Source organism: Dermochelys coriacea, chromosome 1 (assembly GCF_009764565.3).
Source record: "Dermochelys coriacea isolate rDerCor1 chromosome 1, rDerCor1.pri.v4, whole genome shotgun sequence".
Lineage (NCBI taxonomy): Eukaryota > Metazoa > Chordata > Testudines > Dermochelyidae > Dermochelys > Dermochelys coriacea.
The window spans coordinates 36313934-36340371 of NC_050068.2; the positions used below are offsets into that span (position 1 = coordinate 36313934).

The 26438-nt window shown below is 39.8% G+C and overlaps 1 protein-coding gene across 7 annotated transcripts in view; it reads left to right on the plus strand.

The window, feature by feature from the left end:
* The window catches only part of CUL5 (cullin 5), a 91706-nt gene that overhangs the window by 20454 nt on the left and 44814 nt on the right, over positions 1–26438 (plus strand). The window contains exons 1-5 of one of the 7 annotated variants that reach the window (XM_043504224.1): positions 9397–9544; positions 9662–9830; positions 14336–14445; positions 19557–19656; positions 24080–24256. In XM_043504224.1, coding sequence (XP_043360159.1) covers positions 9759–9830; positions 14336–14445; positions 19557–19656; positions 24080–24256 — 459 coding nt within the window. In that variant the 5' untranslated portion in view covers positions 9397–9544; positions 9662–9758. Of the gene's footprint in view, positions 1–9396; positions 9545–9661; positions 9831–14335; positions 14446–19556; positions 19657–24079; positions 24257–24878; positions 26340–26438 lie in introns of those variants that run through there. The other 6 variants (XM_043504225.1, XM_043504222.1, XM_043504223.1 and 3 more) reach the window with 6 other exon arrangements.

The window sequence follows — 26438 nt, forward strand, 5'->3', positions numbered from 1 at the left end:
GAATACCCTGACTAAAACTGCTGGGGGGGGGGGGACCCCGGGGAAGCACCACAGTACTGGGGAGGGGAGGTGTTGCAGCCCAGGGAAGCGCTGTGGGGGTTGGGGCTAGGGCAGGCTCCTTACCCATCTCCTGGGAAGCAGCAGCCCCAGCTCCCTAGTTCCATGTGCTGCCTCTGGTTTGCCCCAAGCCCCAGTTCTGCAGCTCCCATTGGCTGGGAACCGCAGCCAATGGGAGCTGTAGGGGGGTTCCTGGCTGCTGGCAGAGACAGCATGTGGAGCTAGGGGAGTTGAGGTAGAGGAGCCCCTGCCCCAGTAAGCAGCAGCCCTGACTGCACTGCCTGCCTCTCCCCTCCCCCCACACCCAAACTCTTTTTGCTGGGTGGCTGCCCAAGCTGCTCAGGTGGCTCCTGGGCCAGCTGCATGGGGCTGCTGCAGAAGTCATAGAGGTCACAGAACATCATGGAATCTGTGACTTCTGTGACAAACAGAACCTTAAGGATGAGGACTGAGGTCAGATATAGAATAATGACTTTAGTGAAAAGCTTTCACCCACAGATGATAGTGTTTTTGTTTTATCTTTTTTTTTTTGTACGAGTTCATCCAAGAGCATAGTGATTGTCTTGTTTCACTCATGTAGTTGTTGTTGGGGCATTTAGTGCACTGGATGAGGTACACCACATTTTGTGATAGGTATGTGTAGGACAGATATGCAGATATATCGTTGGGTTCTGCTTTGAGTTGATGAATCCTTGAGTTGCTGGGAAGCTTGCTTCCGATGATGAACTTGTAGAGGTTGGGGAGTTGTCTGAAGGCCAGAAGAGGAGATTCAGGAAAGATTTCTTTGTGGATGTGGTCCTCATCAAGTATGGGTTGTAATTGTTTGATGATGCCCCATATGGGTTCCATTGTGGGGTTGTAAGTGACAATTCATGGGTCCTACACATATCAAATCCTGGTAGATTGAACACAGGTTTATTTATTAGCCATGTTTCTTGCACAAACATTACATTAGGCTTTTTTCCCCAATTCAAAGATGGGTTTCTTAATTGCATTATTAAATTATGCACATTCCAGCTAAGGATCATTAAGACCATGTTATTTAAGATGTATTATTGCTTTCATTTAAAATCATGTGAATGTGGTCTATTGAGAGGTTGTCTATTTTTAGATATGTTTCTGATTTTGCTATGATTTTAATTGTTTCAGGTTTTTTTTCCCTTGTCTGCAAGATTCAGTTAATTATTTCTATAATGAACACTATAAACTGCTCTTTACTTACAAGCAGTACATCATCTCCCAATCCTCTCATAGTCTCCTCCCTGACCAGAGATGTGTTCTGCTGCCCATCTCTTCCTTGAGTATTTTTCTTCCTATTTTCTGCAGTGTGTACCTTTTGGTAGCCTCTGCTTATGACACACACAAAAAATAATTCTAAATGTATTTCTCTAGCTTGTTCTGCTACTGCACATCCTTTATATTCTGCACTGTGCTTTCCCCTCATGATTGCTGCATTTAGGTTCTGTCCCTTCTACACAGTTCTCATAGGAATGATTTCCTCCACATTTATTACACCTTATTGTTCCCTTACAAATGGCTGCCCAATGTCCTAAACTTTGACAATTATAGCAACTTATTGGGGGAGAGGGTATTAATATACGGTCACTTTGGGAAGGCAAGGTGAGCATCTCTCAAATAAAAACAAGGAGGAGTCCTTGTGGCACCTTAGAGACTAACAAATGTATTTGGGCACAAGCTTTTGTGGGCTAGAACCCACTTAATCGGATGCATGGAGTGAAAATACAGGAGCAGGTATAATACATGAAAGGATGGGGGGTTGCTTTACCAAGTGTGAGGTCAGTCTAATGAGTTAAATCAATTAACAGTAGGATACCAAGGGAGGAAAAATAACTTGAAGTGGTAAGAGAGTGGCCCATTACAGACAGTTGACAAGAAGGTATGAGTAACAATAGGGAGAAATTAGTAATGGGGAAATTAAGTTTAGGTTTTGTAATGACCCAACCACTCCCAGTCTCTATTCAGGCCTAATCTGATGGTATCCAGTTTGCAAATTAATTCCAGTTCTGCAGCTTCACGTTGGGAGTCTGTTTTTAAAGTTTTTTTGTTGGAGAATTGCCAATTTTAGGTCTGTTATTGAGTGACCAGAGAGATTGAAGTGTTTTCCTATTGGTTTTTGAATGTTATGACTCCTGATGTCAGATTTGTGTTCATTTATTCTTTTGCATAGAGACTGTCTGTTTTGGCAATGTACATGGCAGAGGGGCATTGCTGACACATGATGGCATATATCACATTGGTAGATGTGCACGAGCCTGTGATGCTGATGTGGTTAGGTCCTATGATGGTGTCCCTTGAATCGATATGTGGACAGAGTTGGCACCGGGGTCTGTAGCCGGATTGGGTTCCTGGGTTGGTGTTTTTGTTGTGTGGTGTGTAGTTGCTGGTGAGTATTTGCTTCAGGTTGGGGGGGGGGGCGGCTATTTCCCAAGGTCTGTGAGAGTGAGGGATCGTCATTCAGGATAGGTTGTAGATTGGGATGGGCAAACTATGGCCCGTGGGCCAGATCCGGCCCCTCGGGGTTTTGGATCCATCCTGCAGGATTGTCACTGTTGCGGGCTCCGCACCGCTTCAGGAAGTGGCCACACCGTGTGTCTACAGCCCCTGGGAGTGGGGTGGTGGGGCAGAAAGCTCCACACTCTGCTCTTGCCTGTGGGTACCTCCCCCAAAGCTCCCATTGGCCAGGAACAAGGTACCCACAGGCAAGGGAAACACGCAGAGCCCTCTGCGCCTCCCCCCACTCCCAGGGACCGCGCAGAGACGTGGTGCCAGCCGGTTCCCGGAGCGGTGCGGGGCTGGGGCAGGCAGGCAGGCAGGGAGGGAGCCTGCCCTGGCCTCGGTGCACGCCGCAGCTACCCCGGAGCCACTCTAGGTAAGCGGCGCTGGTCTGGAACCTGAACCCATTCTGCACCCTGCCCTCCAACTCCCTGCCCTAAGCCCCCTGCCTGCACCTCGAACCCCTCCTGCACCTCAACCCCTGATCTGAGCCCCCTCATACATCCTGCATCCCTCCTCTGCCCCAACCTCTGGGCCCCTCCCCTCCACACATCCCGCACTCTGCCCCCAACCACCTGCCCCGGCCCTGCAAGCAACTTCCCCACCCAGATGTGGCCCTCAGGCCAAAAAGTTTGCCCACCCCTCTTGTAGATCCTTGATGATGCGCTGGAGAGGTTTTAGTTGGGGGCTGTAGGTGATGGTTAGTGGCTTTCTGTTACTTTCTTTGTTGGACCTGTCTTGTGGTAGGTGACTTCTCGATACCCTTCTGGCTCTGTCAATCTGTTTCTTCTTCACCAGGTGGGTATTGTAGTTTTAAGAATACTTGATAGAGATTCTGTAGGTGTTTGCTCTGACTGAGGAATCGGAGCAAATACAGTTGTATCTTAGAGCTTGGCTGTAGACAATGGATCGTTTGATGTGGTCTGGATGAAAACTGCAGGCATTAGATAAGTATAGCGGTCAGTAGGTTTCCGGTATAGAGTGGTGTTTGTGACCATTGCTTATTAGCACTGTAGTGTCTAGGAAGTGGACCTCTTTTGTGTGGACTGGTCAAGGCTGAGGTTGATGGTAGGGTGGATATCGTTGAAATCTTGGTGGAATTCCTCAAGGGCCTCCTTTCCATGAGTCCAGAGGATGAAGATGTCATCAGTGTAGCACAAGTAGAGTAGGGGTGTGAGGGGACGAGAGCTGAAGAAGAGTTGTTCTAAGTCATCCATAAAAATGTTGGCATATTGTGGGGCCATGCGGGTACCCATAGCAGTCCCGCTAACTTGAAAGTATAAATTGTCCGCAAATCTGAAATAGTTGTGGGTGAGGACAAAGTCACAAAGTTCAGCCACCAGGTTTGCCATGATGGTATCAGGGATGCTATTCCTAATAGCTTGTAGTCCATCTTTGTGTGGAATGTTGGTGTAGAGGGCTTCTACATCCATAGTGGCTAGGATGGTGTTTTCCGGAAGATGACCAAAGGATTGTAATTTCCCCAGGAAGTCAGTGGTGTCTTGAAGATAGCTGGGAGTGCTGGTAGCATAGGGCCTGAGGAGAGAGTCTACATAGCCAGATAATCCTGCTGTCAGGGTGCCAATGCCTGAGATGATGAGACGCCCAGGATTCCCAGATTTATGGATTTTGGGTAGCAGGTAGAATACCCCTATCTTTTCATGTATTTATATCTGCTGCTGTATTTTCACTCCATGCATCTGATGAAGTGGGTTCTACGAAAGCTTATGCCCAAATAAATTTGTTAGTCTCTAAGTTGCCACAGTGACTCCTCATTGTTTTTGCTGATACAGACTAACACGGCTACCACTCTGAAATCTCTCAAATAATTATTTGGCCTTTACACAAGAAATACTCTCAGTGCTAACAGTCTTGCCCTGTCTCTAATGTTTTTGGATGGGCTGGAAAGCGGGGAAGATTATTGAGGAGATTGTGATACTGCCACTCCGGCACATGTGAACTTTTTTTAACCCCTTCAGTCTTAGCCCTAGGTATGGTATGGAGACTATGCTGGGCTTGTTGGTCTATCATTTCCTTCTGGTGATGAACAGAGATCAAATGTCTCTGTTAACTTAGGTCCATCACTTGCTTTTGATCCTGTCATCAACCATAGTTGATTATGTTAACTGTAGAACCTGCCAGGGATAGCCAGAATAGCACTTAAGTGGCTTGGTTCTTTTCTTTTTGAGGATAGTATTGTGTGATGGATCATCTGTTTGGAGAGCTCTGTCATGGGTGGACTTGTAGGGTTTTATTTTGTCATCTTTCCTTGTTTTGTGTCAAGCTGCTGAAGTGATGTCAGTTCAGGCTGCATTTCCATGAGCATGCTGGATGCTCAGCTCTGTCATCATTTCATTGGTCCTGCATAGTAATGTCATTAGCCATTCCTCATAATATGATCTGAAATCAAATAAAATTTGTCTGCAGATACTTGCATGTTAGATGGAAGTAATGCTGTTTAAGTGAGGAAACGACCAGAATTAACTTCTCCAGTCATGTCTACACCTAAAATTTACATCAACTTAGGTCAGGGGTGTAAAAAATTCACACCTGTGAGAGACATTAAGCTGACCAAAGTCCCAGTATAGACACTACTATGCCGATGGAAGACTTCTTCCATTGACCTAGCTACTGCCTCGTGACAGTGGATTAACTAAGGTTATGGAAAAACAGTTTCCATATGTGTAGCATCTACACTATAGTTGCACAGCTGTAGCACCATAGCTGTGCCATTGTAGAGTCTGTAGTGTACACAAACCCTCCTTCTTTGAAAGGGTGTATTCCTCTGTGAATATGACTACCAAATCCCAGAATTCCAGTTGTTTCTGGTAGGAATTCCACAATGCAGTGCAAGAAAAAACCCAGAATGCATAGGTTAGTGGTGGAACATTGCACCATGGGAAAATATGCTCAGAATGCTGTGCGGTTATTTTGAAAAAGCACAGAGTTGTCTGGACACTAATTAACATGGGAAGCAGTCTAAGCGGGCATCAACAAAGTGGCGTGGGTGCATATTTTGGTATAGTTATATTGGAAAAACATATACTGATGAAACTTTCCTGTATAGACAAGACCAGACTTTTTGGGTTGGTGAATTCTTCTCAGGAAGCCCAGCATTTGCCTTGGATGCTGTTCAGAGCTTTCCCAAGCAGTATTTAGAGTAAAATTAAAATGATTATTCATTTCACAGCTGTATATTGTTCTGGATAGCAAGAGTAAAAATAGCCAGCCTTGACATTTTCACTTTGCTAATGCTTGTGAAATCTGGGATCTGCAGTAAAGCCATTGGAACTGTCAGTCTGCTGATTCAGGTAGCCTGTACTGGATGGATTCAGAATTGGAAGATTATTTTAGCAACTGTGAAGGCTAGAAACTTTATATAAATATAAGCTTACATCTGTCAGAAATTGTTGGCTTAGACCTAATCACCAAGGAACATACTGTGCTCACCATTGGTAAATGGCTTTTCCAAGGCTTGTTCTGAGGGAGGCTGGGAGCAGACTCAAGGTTTCAGTCTTCCATTACTAGGGGCAGGAAAGAGGGAGCAGAGGGGAGTGTCTGCTTCTGTACCCATACACTCTGCAGCAAAGAACAGTGTTATATTGATAGTGTCTTTCCTCAGAGCCATCAATAAAATTACAAAGATCTCATCTGTTTTACTAGTACTCAGAACCATAGGCCTAATACTGCATTCCTCAGGCAAAACCCTTAATTCTCTCCAATTGTAGTTCTGTCATCATGTGGAGTACAGAATTGGGCTCTTAAATGGCAATGAAACTCAACACATTTTTGTAAACGTCATTCTTTTGCTCTGGAAATTTGTGACTAGTGAAGATATGGAAGACACAGGGGAAGAGGATCAAAAATAGGCTGGTGAAGAGGAAGAGTGAGAAGGCCTCCCTACCTTTTTGCAGCAGGCAGGAAATGGTAGTAGGGAGAGGAAGTTTTTCCCTCTCCTTCAGTATCATTGTGGTGGACATGAAATGGATCAGATACCGAAAGGTAAAGGGCCGTGCCAGCCAGATATACTCTGCAGCAGAATGAATTTAAGGCTTCAGCAAGGTCCTGGCATTCTGTACCGCTTGGGTGATCAGAAGTTCTGAGGTAGCTTTCTGTAAATTAAAAAAAAAATAAATGAAGTATTGAAGAATATATATGTGACAACAAATGATACAATCAATGTAATAGCCACCCCTTATATTTAAATAATTTTTTTTTATAATTTGTATTGTTCACACTTTCTTTTGCAGACTTCAGTATTAACACGTTAGCTGCATTGTAGAAATAATCTGGCTATTTCTCCTGAAATTAACATTAGAGACATAATTTTTTTAAAAAAGTGGTTGTTACATTATTATTCTCCACTTCAGTGAATGAATATGAGGTATTTCTTAACTCTTAGAGCTACTGTTTCAGGCTGTCTGTAGATTCAGGCAGATAATCCTGCAGTCTTCAGGTCACACTTTCATGATTTTCACAACACTGAGAACTGGAAATACTTATTTTAAATGAAAGGCTGGAATACCATCTGCCATTTCTGGAGTGCCATTCTGCAACAAGGAGTAAATTCCATTTCATCAAAGAATACGGGGAGCCCTGGTTAAGGCCTATGAGACTCAAGTACTCAAAAGCAGGGTCCATAGCTATTGCTTTGGTGAGAAGCCCAGTGCTTCTCCTTGTCTCCTGCCCTACTTCCTGGTGGTTGGGAAAGGAAGACAATGCTAGGCTTCTCTGTAAGGTACTGTACTGTGCTTCCAGGTAGAGGGAGTCTCTTTCCTATTGGATTGCAACTGCAGCTATTTCTCTGTAGTGTGGATGCACTTTACATGGATCTGTGCTTGACAACCACTCGAAAAGTTCAGCCAGTACTTATTATTTGGTTACTTAGCCTAGGCAATATATTCCTTATGTTAAAAACCACTGTGTACACATTACAGCTTACCTCTGTATAAATTGTGTTGCTTTGGTGTAAATAAACTACCCCGCCCACCCTGCGAGTGATGTAAATTATACCAATCTAAGCGCCGGTGTGGACAGCGCTTCTCCCACTGACATAGCTACTGCCACTCATAGGGGTTGGAGTAATTAAGTTGATGGGAGAGAGCTCTCCCATCGACTTGGAGCGTCTGCACTAGCAGTGCTACAGCAGCACACCAGCATCAGTGGAGCTGCACTGCTGTTGTCATGTCTCTAGAAAGTAGGATTCTCATTTTTGCTATAGGTTTGGTGTTGATTTAATCTCCTTTCCTATGAAACAGCACAGCAGTTAAGATCTATTTTGGCCCTTATGCTAACTTTCCGTAGATGTGACAGCTGAGGATTGGTGAGTGGGAGGCTGTGGAGGATCATCGTATCTGGAATTGCCTCACCTTGTTGTGCCAGATTTTGAGGACATGGTTCAAGGTTGATTTTATTCATTCAGGTGTTTTCTGGAGGGGGAGTATAGGGATATGTTTTGGGCAGAGAGCCCTTTTTGTTGATGAGTTAATTCTAATTGTATGTTACATTTAAAATTGCATTTCATTTTATATATGCTTAAAACTTACAAGATAATCATTGTAAATCAGATAAATAAATGTAACATGTTCAAGTTGCAGTTATATTTCACCATACTTAGCAAAAGAGACTATTCTTATTTATACAGCCAGGTGCAAAGCAGCTGCATTTGTTTCTTATTTGCAAACAAGTCTGAACAGTTGTGTTTTCCTGCTTTAAAAAAACAAAGTGTATTCCTATCCCTCTCAATTCTTAATGACTGAACAGGGTTTTCTCCCCTTACAAAAAAAAAAAAAATCTTTGGACTAATATCAAACTTGTGAAGTTTCAGCCCAAAACTAAATCTTTTTAGGAAGTTCTAAGTGCAAACACAAGTTTATGATGTCTGGCATGGAAAATCCTACTCTATTAAACAATTGGTCTGTCAAATCTGTTATCTTGCTGTGAGAGCAGTAGATCGGGACCAGAAATGCTAACAGAAGTTGAAATCTTGCCATAGGAACAAGAAAATATTAAGCAGGCTACCTGTGATTGCCCAACAGACTTAAGAAAACTGAACCAAAGTAGGAAGAACCAGGCAGTTCATGATTTTCAAAGATACTATGTGGTATTCAAGAAGAGTGTTGTCCCTACGTCAGACTAGGATGAGGAATTTTATCAGTCCAAAAATAATTGGTCAATTGATCTGTCAAGCATAGGTCAAATTATTGTCAGATGTCAAAAACAGTGAAATATTTTAAAGTGCTAATTTATTAGAACAGTAACAAAAAGGTCTCCAATGGTCTTGGTCGCAGACAGATACTTATGCCTAATTACAAGAATAACTAGTTAAGTAACTTGTTTTAACTCAGAAAAATGTGAAACACAATGAATTTCTAAAAGATGAAAGAAAAAATGAACCGTTACAAAATAAAAGAAATTAAATTAAACAGAAATGGCATAATACATAGCAACAGTATAAAAAAAAAAAGTAATTTTAAAATGCACTTATGCTAGGTAGGCAACAGGCCAACTCATGCATCTTACTTTTCATTATCAATATGAGTCAAAGGTTCATCTTCCATTTTCTTCTCTAATCTTAAATTGTGATACACAGTCACTAGCTTCTCAGCACTAGAGGTCTTTCGACTATTCTGGATTTTGAATGGATGATTCCCCAAATTGAAAAACGTTCTTCCATACATGAAGTAGTACATATAGAGTTAAAAGAATTTCTGCCACTATAGCTAGAGTGCAAAATGGATCCCACCCTTTCAATCATGATGAAGTAGCAAGCTGACTTGATTCAGCTGCTGGGATTTTACTCCATATTTTTCTACAACTGAACGAGCTGCTTCTTATTTTATAATTTGCTACTTCCATCAGAATTTTGTTTGCTTGGAGATCTTTTAAAATTTGCATCAGTCACTACAAGGTCACAAACTGAATCAAATTCAACATCAGAAAGGTCTTGGTCCTGGGAGCATGGATCAAGAAGGTAGGCAGCATTACATGGAGGTATTTTTTCAGTGCTATTATTTTGGGTATTATCTTTTTCTTTACACTTTTGTAAGTGGACTGTTCAGTATTCTCACAAATGTTTCTTAACCTTTAGGATCTTATTCTCGGCATCAGACAATGTAGAATGATCATTTTTCTATATTCTGAATGGGTTGTTTCGCATCCAAAAGATATCATCATCATCATCAAGAATGTCAGTGTGGATTACTCAGGAGCAACACCCAGCCACCCCTTTTGGAACAGCAGCTGGTTGCAAGAAGGCTGTTAGTATCTGAAGATTTTTGAGACGTTTAGTAGAAGATGCCCCTTAAATATGACAGAGCTTACTTAGTGTAGATGAAATGAGTGCTGTACTAAATAATGCTAAAAAATGACTGCTGGTACTTTGGCTTTAAAAAAAAATTGTCAGGAGAGAAAAAACACTGACTTGATAAAGTTGTCAGATATTGAACATCACTAATGGAAAGCTGCATCACGTGGGTTGCACATCTGTAACATAAAAGATGTGGATATTCATTTATCAATAAAGCCCAAGCAGCTTTCATATTAGCATCATTGTCAGTCACAATCAAAATAACCTTCCATGGACCCAATTTATTGTTCTTAAACTGGTCAGCAGTATATTGGGCTGTGTGGTGATGCTCAGTTGTGCATTGGAATGGGTAAAATACTGATTGTGAAGTTATTATGAAGTTGAAAACACCCTCATTGTAAATAGTGCTCCAGCCATCCGACATCATGTATGTGAGGAGCTTGACCAACAAGAATGCCAACATTTTTTTTTGGTACACATTTAGAAAACATTCTGCAAGCCATACTTTGTAAACTGGGTGCAGCTTGTGAAAAAATTCTAGAATATAAGGATTTTAAACTATATGAAATGGTGGGTGTATTGCTGGCATAAATACCTGTGGTCAAGTTTGTGTTTCTGGTCATGGGATATTCCATGCAAAAATCTTTTGATCCCAATTTGATGGATATCTGAAGGCTTTCCAGGAGTAAGGAGTTTTCAATGTTGAAGCAGATGGAGTAGTAAAATTCTTATTAGAAGAAATGGAATTAGCTTCACTTTCATGGTAATTTATATCACTATCTTCAGCAAAAGAGTCCATGCTTCATGCTGCTGCTGCCAAAGATGAAATTAGAGAAGAATGCAAAGAAGAAAACAAATTTTGATCCAGACTGGTTTTCCCTTTCTTTCTGTTTGAGTGCAATAATCTAGTTTTAACAATAGGTCGACAAACATCACAAAAATGCAACAAGTGTTTCTCCATTCTGTCTGTGTCACGCTTTCAGAAGAACAGAATTTGCACTTGGCTTGAACAGTTTTTCCATACAAATTTTGGTTTTCCTTGACTGTATAACTTATGTCACTGTTAATGTCTCACTACTTCTGGAATGCTCTCTAGATTATGAAGTGTATCTCATATTTCAATCATCAATATCCACTCATTTTGATTTCTAACGTCTGGTAGTCCAGAAAATTCCAGCCCATCAAAATCTTTTTGGGCATGTTGCCCCCCTACCCCGGGACCTTTACAGACTCCCAGATCACATGGAGGGGGAGGTAGACAGGCGACTCCTCCTTTCTGCAGCAAATGCAGTGGATTCTTAAGCAGCCTCAGTGGGAGGAACAAAGCAGAAAAGGAGGAGCCTTTATATTCAGTGCAAAGCACAGAAGAAAAATAAGGCATACATGGAATCACAAAAATATTGCCAAAATTCGCATACTTGTCACCGCATTGATGGCCTAGTACAAATATTGTATGTATATCTTTATTTGTATACTAGAAGATTGCAGCCAATCACGATGCTCAACTTTCAGTTGATTCTCCTTTTCTCCGAAAGGTGACATTAGTATATAAGAGAGAAAAGATAGGTCAAGTAATTTTTTTTATTGAGCCACCCACTTTGTCTCGCTAATGTCCTGGGACCAGCACGGCTACACCACCACTGCATACATTCATATATAGTAAAGTGAATGATCAAGATATTTAAGTAGATTTGCTAACAGATGGTACCAACAAGCTGTCATAAAGTAGGCTGCTGCCTACATCAGGGCATTCTTGCTGGAATACTTGACAATATTTGACCATGGTCAAATAGGCAGTCAGTTGATATTATTTGACTGGTCAATTGGATCAGCTTACTAAGCTGAGAGTTCAACCAGGACTCCATGTCTTCACCAATTTCCACGCCACAGAATTTGCTACAGAAGTCAAGTTTGTATTCTTAAAAGAATGTTTTATATCCCATAAAATTGTTTTTTCTGGAAAAAATGGGGGGGCTATGCTCAGGCAAGATTACAACATGTACAGTAAATATCCTTTATTGTTTTTTATATCCTTATCATTTATCTTTTTTTTTTCCCCCCCCACAGTCTGTATTTTTGCTAGGGTTCAGTGCATATATAGGAGTTGGATTTTTAAAAGCACCTGAGTGGTGTAAGAGTTCAGGGTCCCACTACTTTCAGTAGTACTTATGCTCCTAAATCACTTAGATGCTGTTGAAAATCCAGATCCTCCAGCATAATGTGGTTATTTTGGACTGGACTGCTCGCAGATTCTGGGTGCCATGTTGCTATGCCTGCCCCTGGATAATCATCCTGATGGAAGGAGTTCCTTTGGTATAGAGGCTCCTCCACTTCCTTGTTCTCTCCTCCTTTCCCTGCTACCAGCGTAGTGTGTAGTCTTAAGGTATTAACCAAACAAATACCATAAGAAGCTTGCTGCCTAGACAGCTTCGTTTAAGAGTGAGCTTGTAGAAGCCTAAAGGACAATAATTGGTTAAATGTGAGGGTAGGAAACCATCCTATGGGAACAAAATGTTCCTTTTTTCAAATGAGATTGCAGTGCAGCAAGGACACCCAATCTAAGGAGAAACGTTCATTACAATATCTGGAAAGATTAAATGTTTTATGAAAGGATAAATGTGCTTGGACAAGCAGTATGGTAAATAGTCAATCTTAATCTTTGCTAAAGAATTTTTGAGCTGGAAGCTCAAAAGAACTGTCATTTTCACTAAATGTTTTAATCTTGGGAATAGTCTGGTTCTGAGGTTCTCAAACTTCATTGCACTGCAACCCCCTTCTGACAAGAAAAATTGGTACATGACCCCAGGAAGTGGGACCGAAGCCTGAGCCTCACCCCAGGCAGGGGCCAAAGTCCGAGGGCTTTAGCACTGGCCAGGGGGCCTGTAACCTGAGCTCTGCCGCCCAGGGCTGAAGCTGAAGCCTGAACCCCGCTGCCCAGGGCCGAAGCCCTTGGGCTTCAGCACTGGATGGTGGGGCTTGGGCTTTGCCATGGTGGTGAGGCTCTGGCTTCAGCCCTGGTCCCCAGCAAGTCTAACGCCAGCCCAGGTGACCCCATTAAAACAGGGTCATGACCCACTTTGGGGTTCCGACCCACAGTTTGAGAACCGCTGGTCTGGTTCTTAGAGAAAATGCCATTCTGCATTTTAGCCTTGGTATATGTACTTCAGCATAAACAAAGAGATGGCTTTGCAAATAGTGTCATGTGCAGCTTATCAGGAAATCTAGATTTCTCTGACTACTTGGGTCTCTAAGGAACATAGGAGTGATTGCCAGTCTATGAAAATACAGTGTATACTAATTTTTGACAGTGAAAGTGATGTAAGCTCCTTAAGGCTGGGGTTGTCTCTGTATGTGTTCATACAGGGCCTAGCACAATGGAGTTCCAATTCTGATGGGGCCTCTGGACACTACTACAATAACATTAGACAAAATTTAGTTAAATCTAGAGTTAGCTACAACTATTTTTCATGGACTCCCTAACATGTGCCTTACAAGAACTTTAGACTTTTTTAAAAAGTTAGAAAATTGGGGAACTTCAGAATTAAAGTTACATTTCATGAAGAAGTGCTCCCCTGCATTTATTCACTGGGGAAGCAAGGGTTCATATGCACATGGATGGTCTGAGTGCGTATTTCCTCTAAAGAGTGTTGGAATTAAAAATGAACATTAGGAAACATTACAGGGCATTTAGAGTTCAGGTTGTACTTCTTAAATAAGACAATTGATGTATTGCTTTTTCTAAAAATCATGTATTACATTTTATAAAACATTCTGGGATCACAGCATAATAAACTAGCAACCATATCTCAAGTGACATATAGAAAAAAGTTTATAGTTAAGAATAATTAAAATAAATATGAAATATTCACAACTGGCCATTCTAACATACTAGAATGCATGACCATCATGTATTCCAAATACAAAACAGAATTTGTAAGTGTACATGGCATTTTACAAAAAAAACGCTGCCTTGAAAAACTTAGTTGAACTTGAATATTGTAGATATGACAATTCAAATGGAAGGAAATGTAAAAAAATCTGTGATGAGATCATAATATTTATTGAACGATAATCTATTGAGGACTATAATTCTTAGAAGTAATTTTAAATCACAAAATTAAGATTCTTAAACATACGTATTAAGTATGAATTACTATTTTTAAAAATCTTAAATAGGAAACCTACAGATTTGGAAAATTTTATAACTGTTCTTTTACATCTACTCTGAAGTAGGTCAGACCTCACAACTCTTAGAATTAAACAAATTTTTGTTTGTTAATTTTACTCAATATTGAGTCTTAATTTGTCTATTTAGCTTCTGGATTTAGTAATCCTTAAATTGAAGTAAAAAGAAGTATTAGAAAATGCGGAAGCTCTCAAAGTGTCCTAATTGATTTAGAGGTTCATTTTTACTAGATCTGCATTTAAATTATGCTTTTTGTTTCTTCTTTAAAGAATAAAGGTTCACTTCAGTTTGAAGACAAATGGGATTTCATGCGCCCCATTGTTCTGAAGCTGTTACGCCAGGAATCTGTCACAAAACAGCAGTGGTTTGATCTGTTTTCGTAAGTGATTTTTTTTTTTATTAAACTTCCAGTTCTTGGGTAACAGAATGGAAATAAAACTATAATATTGCTTATAACGTAGACGTCAGATATACGAGGGCCATGTAGAAATGGATGCATTCACAAGATAAAAGAGAGAACAAAAAATACTAATTAATTCCATTTCATTAAATAGTAACACTGACGTGTCTAAAAAGAAAAGGAGTACTTGTAGCACCTTAGAGACTAACAAATTTATTTGAGCATAAGCTTTCGTGAGCTACAGCTCACTTCATCGGATGCATTCGGTGGAAAATAACACGGCTGCTACTCTGAAAACTGACGTGTCTGCTTCTCTTGAGTACAGTTTTGTAGAGTTGGTGTTTTACTGAGACACAAGCCTCCACAGATAGAATACAAAAAACAGCACTGCTTTCTTACTGTTTTTACAGTTTTGTTCTACTTCAGCTGAAGATGATAGGCTTCTTTTGTAACTCTTGCAAACCTTTCACTCTAATTGGAAATGGGAACTAGATATTTTGTAATGCTTTGACAGTAAAGTCTGCATATATGATCAATCACTTCATACAGTATTACTCTGACAATAAATGCATATGACTTACAAGTGGTTTAGCTTGAAGCTGATTGTTGCGTGTCCTTCAAAAATGAAATTATAATGCAATTTCAGTGATATAATTGGAGTAATTGTGTGCTTTTAAACGTAACCCTTACGATTTTTTTCCTGACACTGATTGCAGAATTATGCTTTTAGCTCTTTTTTTTTTTTTTTTTAATTCTAGTTTTACTACAATACAAGGAGTAGATAGTAAACCTTCCATTATATAAATCAGGCCATCTCTGCTCTTTCAGCTGAAGTTATAAATGACTTATGATGGATCAAAAATTAAGATTGAGCTGGGGGGGGGGAGCTGTTTTAATTGCAAAGTTCTAAAGTTGTTGGTTCCAGCAATGATATCTTACACCGGCTCCTGCAATGGAACATAGGCATCTTCTGACATTCCAGCTACTGGTTCCTTTCTGAACCCAGAGAACAGTGTGGTCTCATGTGGATGAGGAGTATTCAGAGATCTAGCCCTTGTCTGCATGGGAAAGTTGCACTGGTTTAACTTTAATAGGCTTTTAAGCTGATATAGTTAAACCCTGCTTAGACACTCTTAAGCTGAAAAAAATCAGTTCTCTAAAGAAATGAGTGTTTACACAAGGGTTTGCATCAGTGTAACATTGACTTACATTGATGTAAATCCACTCCTTAGATTATGCAATACAACTTTCCCATGTAGACAAGGCCATAGTTTCCCAAAAGGTAGTAATGAATCAAAGTGATGCTTGACATAGCATGTTTTAGGTGACCCATAATGATGTAACTGAGGGCATAATTTACCTGCAGTATCTTTATTATTAGAGATGAGAGGGAAAGATTCCAGCTTGACTCTTAACGGCCAGGTTGTTTGCTGGACTGGCAGTTGTGGGGTGGGGGGGAAATTATGTTCATGTGGACGGAATTAGTGATGCAATAGTGGCATTTTTGGTTCCTTTACCCAAGGAGAGCCACACTTTTAAAAGCCACCCATATCATGGAACATTCTTGACTAAACTGACAAAAGTGCCTCTTGAGGTCTCTGATTACCTGCAAGCTCGAGTTTCTTACAAGGAAGGTCAATTTCCGGGCAGTAGTGATTCAGCTTGCTGAACAAGTGAGCTTCAAGCTGTAGTGCAGTGATTCAGAAATTTTTCACCTTTGGGACCACATCTTAACAGAGTGTTTCATGTAAAGCTCTCATCTTGCTTAGGATTGGTCAGTGTCAGTGTGGCAATGACAGCAATTGCTTCTAGGTAAAAGTAAAGTTAGAAAAGTATTTAGATGTTTTTAATTTAGTAAGTGTTCCTGGCCCTTTTGAAAGAAAATAAGCCTCCTTTTGTTCTTCATTTTACTCTCCCTTTCCTCCCATCTGTTCTTTTCACCTTATCTCTACCAGGTGCCTGGACATGCTTCTGTAACCTGGTCCCTTTCTCTCTTACTGTCTGGTTCTTTTCTCCCATTATGTGTTTCCCTACCCCCAGTTTTGTTTTCCCATAATCCTTGCATGTGTTAATGATCTCCCTGCTACCCAGTTCCATCCAACTCACAGCTGTCCTTTCCCTGATTCCTTGAATGTATTGCTTGGCTACTTGTTTACCTTCTCCTTTGCTTCCCTGGATGTTCTCTTTCTAATGAGGGGAGGCATGAGTCCTATTGGCAGCTCTTGGGTTCAAATGGCGGCTGTAATCCCTAAGCATATTCTCCTCATATATAGGAATGGCTTCTAGTGGAGGCTTGCTCCTTTTCTGTTTGCAGCTGCTTCTATAGATGTCGAGGCTCTTTGCTCACTGGAAATGAGGCCCCAGCGCCCTGATTGGTCAGCAATAATATGTGAGCCACAATTTTGAGAACTGTTGATTTAGAGAGAGATCCATTTTGTACCATTTCTAGACTCCTTCAGAAGGTGGTGATAATCCCACCTTAATCAGTCAATCACTCTGCTGATGTTTTCCCATGTCTGCATGGCACTCCTGTTAGTCCTCCTTCAGCTGTTTCATGTTAAAAAAAACAACTAAAACTTTCTTAAAAGTGATCCAGCTGTTTATTTTGGTACTAAATGAGTATGTTTTGCTGTTTCTAAAAGAATCATATTTAAAATGTCTGAGTGAATCTGTTAGACTGCAGCATATTGGTGCTTTAAAGCTTGCAACGACTACTTGTCAAGTCTGCTACATTAGCAAGCTTCTGGCCATCAAGGAGATTTGCAAGATAGTCATATGGAGTTCTTTGAATGCATTCACTGAATGGTATGTTATTGCTTAGATTTGGCCTCTAGATATCAATTAAGACTTGATCTGTCAGTGTTATTAAAGCCCCTTCCCAAGAGAGATTTGACCAACCATTTCTTAAAATATTTCCCAAATAAAATGAAATTACATCCTCTTCCTGTTTTGAGAGGTATCATATTTCTCTCTACATAAAATATCTTGGTTAGAGCCCCAAAATTGCCTATAGACCCCCAAAATTGCCTGTTTTCCAATTCAGTGACTAGATTGCTTTTTGCTCTCTGCAGTGCCCAGCACAGTGGGTCATGAATCCTGATTGGGGCCTCTAGGACTAAAGTAATACAAATAATTAGTACTAGCTTATGATTCTGCTTGTTGGGACTAGTAGCTTTAGAACAAATTAGAAGTTTTAGAAATTGGTGTTCCCACCTTGGTTTGCAAAGGAACAGACTCAAGTATCAAGAGTGTTGATACTTATGTGGTGAATATCTTCAGAAAGTAATAAGTGAGTGAGTAAGTCTTTTTCTTGTCTGAGTACAGTAGAACTTCAGAATTATGAACCCCTCGGGAATGGAGGTTATTTGTAATTCTAAAATTGTAACTCTGAACACAAGGTTGTGATTGTTCTTTCAAAAATTTTCAATGAAAATTTGAATGTTGATTTAATACAAATTTGAAACTTTACTATGCAGAAGGAAAATGCCACTTTTAACCATCTTAATTTAAATGAAACAAGCACAGAAACAGTTTCCTTAACTTGTCGATTTTTTTTTAAAACTTCCCTTTATTTATTTAGTAGTTTAACACATATTGTACAGTAGAGTATTTGCTTTCTTTGTCTCTGCTGCCTGATTGCGTACTTCCAGTTCCAAATGAGGTTCCAAGTGTGGTTGTCTGGTCAGTTCGTAACTCTGGTGTTCGTAACTCTGAGGATCTACTGTACCATTTTATTTTTTTCATTAAAACAATTGAAACGGTGGAAATTTGAAAGTTCATGTATAGCGTGGATTAGTTCTCATTGAGATATGCTGCCTTTAAATGTTTAGCTTTGATAACTTAAGTAGGAACATTTTGGAGAAGGCAGTGTAGGAAAATATATCAAGTTCAAAATGCATATTTAAGTCCCATTCTTGCAACCAGCTCCATGCAGGTGGACAATGGAATCCCATTAAAGGCATAGGGTTTCCATGTAGGCATAAGTGTCTGTCCATGTTGATCCAATTGCAGGACTAGGACCTTAGTGTTCATGCTGGTGCAGCTGTTTATCTGTGCATACCAAATGATAGTTTTTTCACTATATCGAGAAGCTGTGGAGACAGTCTTACTTGTTGGGAGTGGCAGACAACCTTTTAGTTGAGGACAGAGAGTTAGGAGATATAGACTCATTTCCTGGATTTGCCACAGAGTTACAGTATGATCTTGGCCAAGTCATTTAAACCTGCTGGGTCTCCACTTTCTTATCCGTAAATGGGGCTATTTCACTACTTCAGAGTGGTGCTTTATGAACATGAATGATGCCTCTATGGTATATTCAAATGGAAGGTGAAGGAGAAAGTATTACTGCAGTTCCTGACTTTATACTGCTTGACTGTCAAATTTCATTGGTACATCTAATATTATTAAGGCATCATTTTGGGTTTATGAGTTTCATTTTTCAGGGTTTATTTTTAGCAATTTTTGCATTTTATGTACCTGTCAATAATTGGGAAGGCTGGGTGCTTTCTCTTTTTATATACTGTAATGAATAATATATATAATATATCATATACAGTAATGAGTAATCTCTCTGTATCGTTTCCTAGTGCACTTTAGCATACTACTGTTTCAAAAGCGCTATGTTAAAGCGTACTAGGGAATCTTTAGTGCTTACCTGAAAGCCTACACTAACTAATAAGTATGCAACACTGTTAGTGCTTCAGAAATCACGCCTCTATAGACTGAATTACTGCTCCATATAGAAAAGTCCTCAAATACAAGTACCCATTTCTGGTGTGCTTTGGATCAACATCTGTTTGTTTGTTTGTTTGTTGTTTTGTTTTATTTTGTTTTTTTTATCAGGGATGTTTATCAGATAAAACCTAAAATTACATGTCAAAATAGTTCATGAAGGGCTTTCTAGAAAAGAGGAGGGCATGTGCCTTCATTCATAAACAGTCACTGAATTGGTGGGATTTCCTTTTTAGTGTGTGGAATGTATGCACACTTCCTTTGGGGAACTACTTCAATATAACTGTTTAGACTTCGTACATTTCTGCATTAAATTCTAAGTGTAGTTCTTACTGAAAGATGTATACACTGTTTTCTAGGGATGTGCATGCAGTTTGCTTGTGGGATGACAAAGGTCCAGCAAAAATCCATCAAGCTTTGAAAGAAGACATCCTTGATTTTATTAAACAAGCACAGGCAGTAAGTTCTCAATCTTCAATAATTTACACTGTCTTTTAAAAAATAAAAGTATAACTGTAAACCTTTTTGGATCCCAAACATGACTTGTTCCAGTAATTTCTAACACAATGGAAAATTGCCTTTTAGGCATTGGAGGACCTTGTTTTGAATGTCACAACTGTACTAAAAACTTCTTAATAACTGATTCATTTTATTCTGAGTGTTTACCTTGACCAGAAAAATTAAGTACTTCTCAGTCTGTTCTTGAGAATAAAGAGGTAATGGTTGTTATATACTGTGGAGGAGATTTGACCATTATTGGATAAATGTATCAGGGAGTCTCCTTGGAAGTATTCCTTCATTCACTTGCCTCTTTGACTTGTAAATAAAAGCACTTACTGCTGAAACTTTGACTTGAGGCAAAGTTAAGCATCAAAGTGGTCTCTTTTTTGTATGATTAGAGAAAGAGCTGGAAAAGGAACAATAAACCCCCTTTTCTAGTTCCGCTTTTTATTGCCTAGAAAATTCATTTCTGGGGATGTGATCTGCAAGCTGTCTAGTTTGCTACAAAGTAGCTAGAATATTCTAAATGTAGCCATCAGTAAAGAGACATTTAATCTGATCTCCATCTTTTTTGATAGGAATTAAAGATGCTTTAAATATTTTTCAAAAATTACCAATATTTGTTTGACTATTAGCTGTCAGATTGATAAAGCCAGAATTTGTGTTCTATAAGAAAATGTCTGGAAATAAAGATTAACTCTTAAAACCAAGGAAGTTCTTTAATTGTTTTAGCTGGCTTCAATACTACACTAGCATATTCATGGTTTTGCTTAAGAAATGGTCAAATGTATAGTCTTCTGACAGAATACTAGTGAGGTACCAGCTTGACAAGCACCATAGGCTATTGGTATTTCAGTAGCTTTAGTCTACTGTTGACACCTTGTTTTGGGAGTTTATTCTAAATTAAAATAACATATGAAATAGTGTTGTAGTGTGCTCATAAGAGTTTTTGTAGATAGTGAAAGATGTGCAAAGACAAAAACTTGGAAAAGAAAAATAAATCTAAAATGTGTTCTAGAAACTCAGAAAGGGCCTTTTACTCAAACAAAGCCCTTTCTTTTCTAGGCCCAGATACAGCAGACTTATCCCTATCTGGCAAAGCTCTTACACATGCTGATGTCCCTTTGACTTTATTGATACTTAAGTACTTGATTACCTGAATTGGGGCCATAGGCATGATCTGTAATGGTTGCTGTTTTTGTAAGTTTATGTTTATGCAATGTCTAGCCCAGGGGTCTCAAACATGCGGATGCAGCCCGCGGAGCTCTTCCCTGCGGCCTGCCAAGCTCCCCGTGCCCCCACCCCGAGTTACTTCCTGTGGCCGCCAAACACCCCTCACCCCTGCCCCGAGTTATTTTCTGTGGCCGCTAAGCTCTCTGCCTTCCCCCCGCACTGCTCCCCGCTTCCCTACCTACCTCCAGGCAGTTCCCACCGCCAAACAGATGTTTGGCTGAGTAGCGGTTTCCGGGGGGGGGGGGGAGGTGCGGGAAGCAGTGTGCACGGGGGAGTAGAGGCAGGGATTTGGGGAAGGGGTTGGAATAGGGGCGGGGAGGGGGTAGAGTTGGGGTGGGGACTTTGGGGAAGGAGTTTGAATGGGGACAGGGAAGGCGTGGGAAAAGGTGGAGCAGGGGTGGAGTGGGGGCGTAGCCCAGTGCAGGGGTGGGCTTTAACAGAAGTAAATCTAACTAAGTGAATGTTTTGTCCTTTGAGTGAGGTGCATTACTGAGTGTATATATTTTATTAAAACCGCCTGGAAATGGCTTCGTCGAAAAAAAGAACGCGCATGGAAGAAAAGAGAGTTTTCCAAGACAAATGGGAGAATTTATATTTTTTTCACAGAGGTAAAAGATAAAATTCAATGCCTTATTTGTCAGCAAATGATGGCTGTTCCCAAGGAGTGTAACGTGCGTCAGCACTACGAAACGATGCACCGTGAAAAATATGATGCATTCACTGGAAAAATCAGAGAGGAAAAAGTTCAGCAACTTAAAGCAGCATTTGCCAAGCAAAAAAATTTCTTTTCGGGGATTAATAAGTCTAGCGAAGATTCAGTAAGAGCAAGTTCTGTGATAAGCGAAATGATAGCTAAATCATCGCAACCTTTTACAGAAGGCCTATTCGTAAAAGAATGTCTTATGAAGGGCAGTGAAATTTTATGTCCTGATAGGAAGAAAGTTTCTGAAGGCATAAGCTTGTCTGCCAATACAGTTGCCTGCAGCATACTGGATTTAGCAGATAATGTGCAAAAACAATTGATTCAAATGGCAAAAGACTTCAAAGCATTTTCAATTGCTCTTGATGAGAGTACAGATGTATGAGATACCTCACAGTGTGCAGTGTTCATTAGAGGTGTGGATTGCAATTTGAATATAACTGAAGAATTGCTAGACTTAATGCCACTGAAGGGTACCACAACGGGACGTGACGTATTTCAAGGACTGGAAGAGCACATTGAAAAAGCGGTGCTGCCATGGAACAAACTCGTATCTTTGGCTATGGATGGTGCGCCATCAATGTGCTCTGAAAACGTTGGCTTGGTTGGATTATTGAAGACCAAACGGAACAGCCTCAATATACCAGGAATTAGCTTCACCCAGTATACATTGTATTTTGCACCAAGAAGCCCTGTGTAGTAAAAGTCTACAAATAAAGGAAGTTATGGATGTAGTTGTTAAAACTGTTAATTTTATATGTGCACAAGGACTGAATCACAGACAGTGCACTTCTTTTCTAGCAAGTATGGACAGTGAATATGGGGAACTTCTGTATCACACTCAAGTTAGATGGCTGAGTCGTGGAAATGTTTTGAAGCGTGTTTTTTCCACTTAGAGGAGATTGATTCCTTCATGAAAATGAAGAATAAGGAGGTTCCACAGCTTGCTGATTCCACTTTTATCTGCAATCTTGCTTTTCTAACAGATCTAACTGATCACCTGAATGCGCTGAACTTGAAGCTTCAGGATTGAAAACAGGTGTTACCACAGATGTATGACAGTGTTAAGTCATTCAAAGTCAAGCTTACTTTGTGGAGGAAACGGCTGACTGCTGGAAATTTGGTCCATTTTTCGACTCTGAATTCCTTAGGAAAAGTTGAACCCAAATCCTTGAAAGAATATGCAGAAATCATTTCTAACTTACACAAACAGTTTGATGTGCAGTTTAAAGATTTCAAGGCACTTGAACCACATTTTCAACTTTTTTCCACACCATTTGCTGTTGAAATTGACGATGTTGCAGATGGAGTTAGTAGAGCTTCAGTGTGATACCATTTTGAAGCAGAAGTATACAGATGTTGGAATTCAAGAATTCTACAGGTTTCTTCCACAAGAAAGATTTCCCATGTTATTCTCTGCTTCTGCAAAGATAATGGCAATGTTTGGAAGTACATACATATATATGTGAACAGTTCTTCTCTTCCATGAAGGTTAACAAATCTGTGTTAAGGTCAAGGCTCACTGATGAACGAAAGCAACACTGAGATTGGTTTCGTTTCAGGATATCAAACCTAATATTGATGCTCTGGTTGAGGCAAAATGCTGCCAGCTAAGTGGCCAAAAATGAAATGACTGTCAAAATTAGCACTGACTTTTCACATTACAGTTAAAGAAGTTAATAAAAAAAAAGTTAATAAATTGACTTTTAATAGCATACTATATTTTAATACTATACTAGTATATTACTCTTCATTTTTTTCTGCCTACCTCCATGCGCTTCCTGCTGTCAAGCTGCCAAAGAGCTGCTGGCGGCGCTTAGCGCTTTCCAGGAGGGAGGGGGGAGGAGCGAGGAGCCACATGCTCAGGGGAGGAGATTGGAGAAGAGGAGGGGCAGGGGCAGGGGCAGGGCGGGGAAGGGGTGCAGTGGGAGCGGGACCCTGGGGCAGCAAGGGGGGGGGTCAGTGATGTGGCCCTCAAGCCAATGCACTAGTCCTCATGTGGCCCTCGTGGTCATTTGAGTTTGAGATCCCTGGTCTAGCCCATCATGCCTAAATTGATTGTCACCTGTAGGACCTAGTGCAGCATAAATGTTAAAAGTTCAGGTGTCTAAAGCCAGATCAGTACATCACACTGAATTCAACTTTCTACTGCATGTAAGGTAGAAAATAGTCTTTATGAAACTTACCTTTGTAGACTAGCTATACTGATATAACCCCCATGTGGACATTTATTCTGGTGTAAGAATAAATAAAATCAAGAAAAGCCAAACCTCTTCACAGGCAACATAACCTAACCCCAAAAAGCCATTCTTATACCAGAGTGGTTAGATGGGGGATTATATCATTTTAAATTCAAATCTTGAGTTATAACAAAAATACTTGTACCATGTAAAAAGCCATATGTTTATGTAAAAACTTATTTACAAATGAGCTGCTCTTTTTTTCCAGAGAGTACTGAGTCATCAAGATGATACAGCTTTACTAAAAGCATACATAGTAGAATGGCGCAAATTCTTTACACAATGTGATATCTTGCCCAAACCATTTTGTCAACTAGAAATAACTTTAATGGGTAAGCAGGGCAGCAACAAGAAATCCAATGTAGAAGACAGTATTGTTCGAAAGGTAAGTGACACTTTCCGATCAGAGTTTTGTAACAGAACATAAAAGATTTAGTGTTTTATAGTATTGATACATTCCACAGCTGAAAGATGAAATTGCACTAACCTCACAGTATTGGAGGAGTATCACTTTGCTTAAATCACCTTGCAACTTTTACTCCTCTTCCCATAATTTTCCTCTGCCACTTACCGAATATTGCCCTAACTCTGACAATTTCCTTCATCTGTTCAGAGCAGCTCCCTGTGTTTTAAAATAGTTGTAGATCTCTGTAAAACGATTTATTTAACAAAAAATACTTCTGATCTTGCTCCCTTTGCAGTCTGAGATACAGGAGGTCAATGAGCTTACATTTACTGGACCTTTAAGGAGTAGTAATGATGTGTTACAGATGAAGCTCTAATCAGTACTTAGCAAGGAGCTGGACAGCTGTAACTGAGGGCACTTAATGGGGCTATTCAAGGGCAATCCCTCATGCTCCATGTAGAACACTTCCCCACCCTTTGGGAAGGAATGGAATTTATGCTTTTAAATAGCATGGAATTTGCTGTGACAATCAGATACAAAAACTGCACAGAATTACAAAAGGGAACTTGGGGCATGCACTGATTATATCTGCTTTTTTTTTTTTTTTTGGTTGCTCAAGATAATGCTGATCATGCTTTCTAAGCATCTATTAACTTGTTTTCCTGGAATTCCTATTGATTTTTTTAATGCAATTTAAAAAGTGTGCTGAGGTAAATAGCTAAAAATATTGAAAAACAGTCTTTGCTGAAAAGAAACACATCTTCCTCATCTTCATTATTGATAAATCTCTGAGCCAATATTATTGTTACTTTGAAAATTGTAAGTTGGAAGACTGCTTTTTGGATTATTGGATTATTTTTGGATTTGAATTATGATCATGCATTTTAGAGCTCTAAAAAAATGAAGCATTTTGTTTTGAGTAGCAACCCAAAAATTTCACTATCCTGTGGCTTTTAAATTAAATTAAATTTTTTTTGTTTGGACGTGTTTCGCTAAAATCTCAGATAAGTGGTGTACCTACTGTATATCTTACCATTATTATAAATCCTTTAGAGTTGGTGGTTAGGAGAGTGTGATGAGCTCACGTTGAGAATCCCTAGCTTTGCTGGCTTCCAGGTGTTAAAAAATGAGTGTTTATTCATTTTGAGTGTGAGATTCCTCTCCAGTTCCAAGAGGTGACCGTCAGTGTCATGTTAAAGCTCACAAGTTGTTCTTGAATAAATTCTTGTACATCAAAATACAAAGTTAAGTATTTCACCTACCTACTCTGAAGTGAAATTTTAAAAGAAAAGCAACTATAATGTATACATTTTACTCTCTATTTTAAATTTTAAATTTCCTTTTAAATATGAAGGGAGAGCTAAACAAAAGAAACACAACTTAAGAAAATTCTTCATTTTAATGACACTCAAAAATTACCTGCTGTCTTCTGAGCATTAATTCAGTTCCAACATGTCCGAGTCTGGCTTGTTTAAGAACACTGAAGTTAAGTCATGGCAGAGTGTGGTTTCATGGAGAAGCTCAGGCTAAAGGGTGTCTTTTCCAAACACTCATCTGCATTTCATTAGATACCCACTATAATAAATTATATGATGCACAGAAGTGGAAATTTTTATCTTTACTAAACTTGTCAAAAAAATATTAGGCTCCTAGAAATCACTATTGGAATCACTGAAAGATAAGACTGTTCACAATCATCCTTCAGAAACAAAGTTGATTCAATACATTTTACAGTGATGACAATGAAAAACAAAACGGGACTCTCAAGTAAGTAGTTGGTGCACTTAAAAGCTTGAGACCATAGCAATTAATATAAAGCACAGAGATACTATACATTAACAAAGTTAGAACATGCTTCTTAATTGTAGAATTTTTGAACGGTGGGCAGTGCTTGGCTCTGTACAAATATGGCTTCCACCAGGGAGCTTTCAGTGTTGTTCAGATGCAACACATTGGTCTGACCTTGAGGTGTGTTACCAAAATCTTAAGAGGTCTTGGTGCTTACCAGAACCAACTGAAGAGACAGCCATCCAATAAAAGTAGGGAGACCCTTATCTAGCAGGTTTCAGAGTAGCAGCCGTGTTAGTCTGTATTCACAAAAAGAAAAGGAGTACTTGTGGCACCTTAGAGACTAACAAATTTAATGCATCCGATGAAGTGA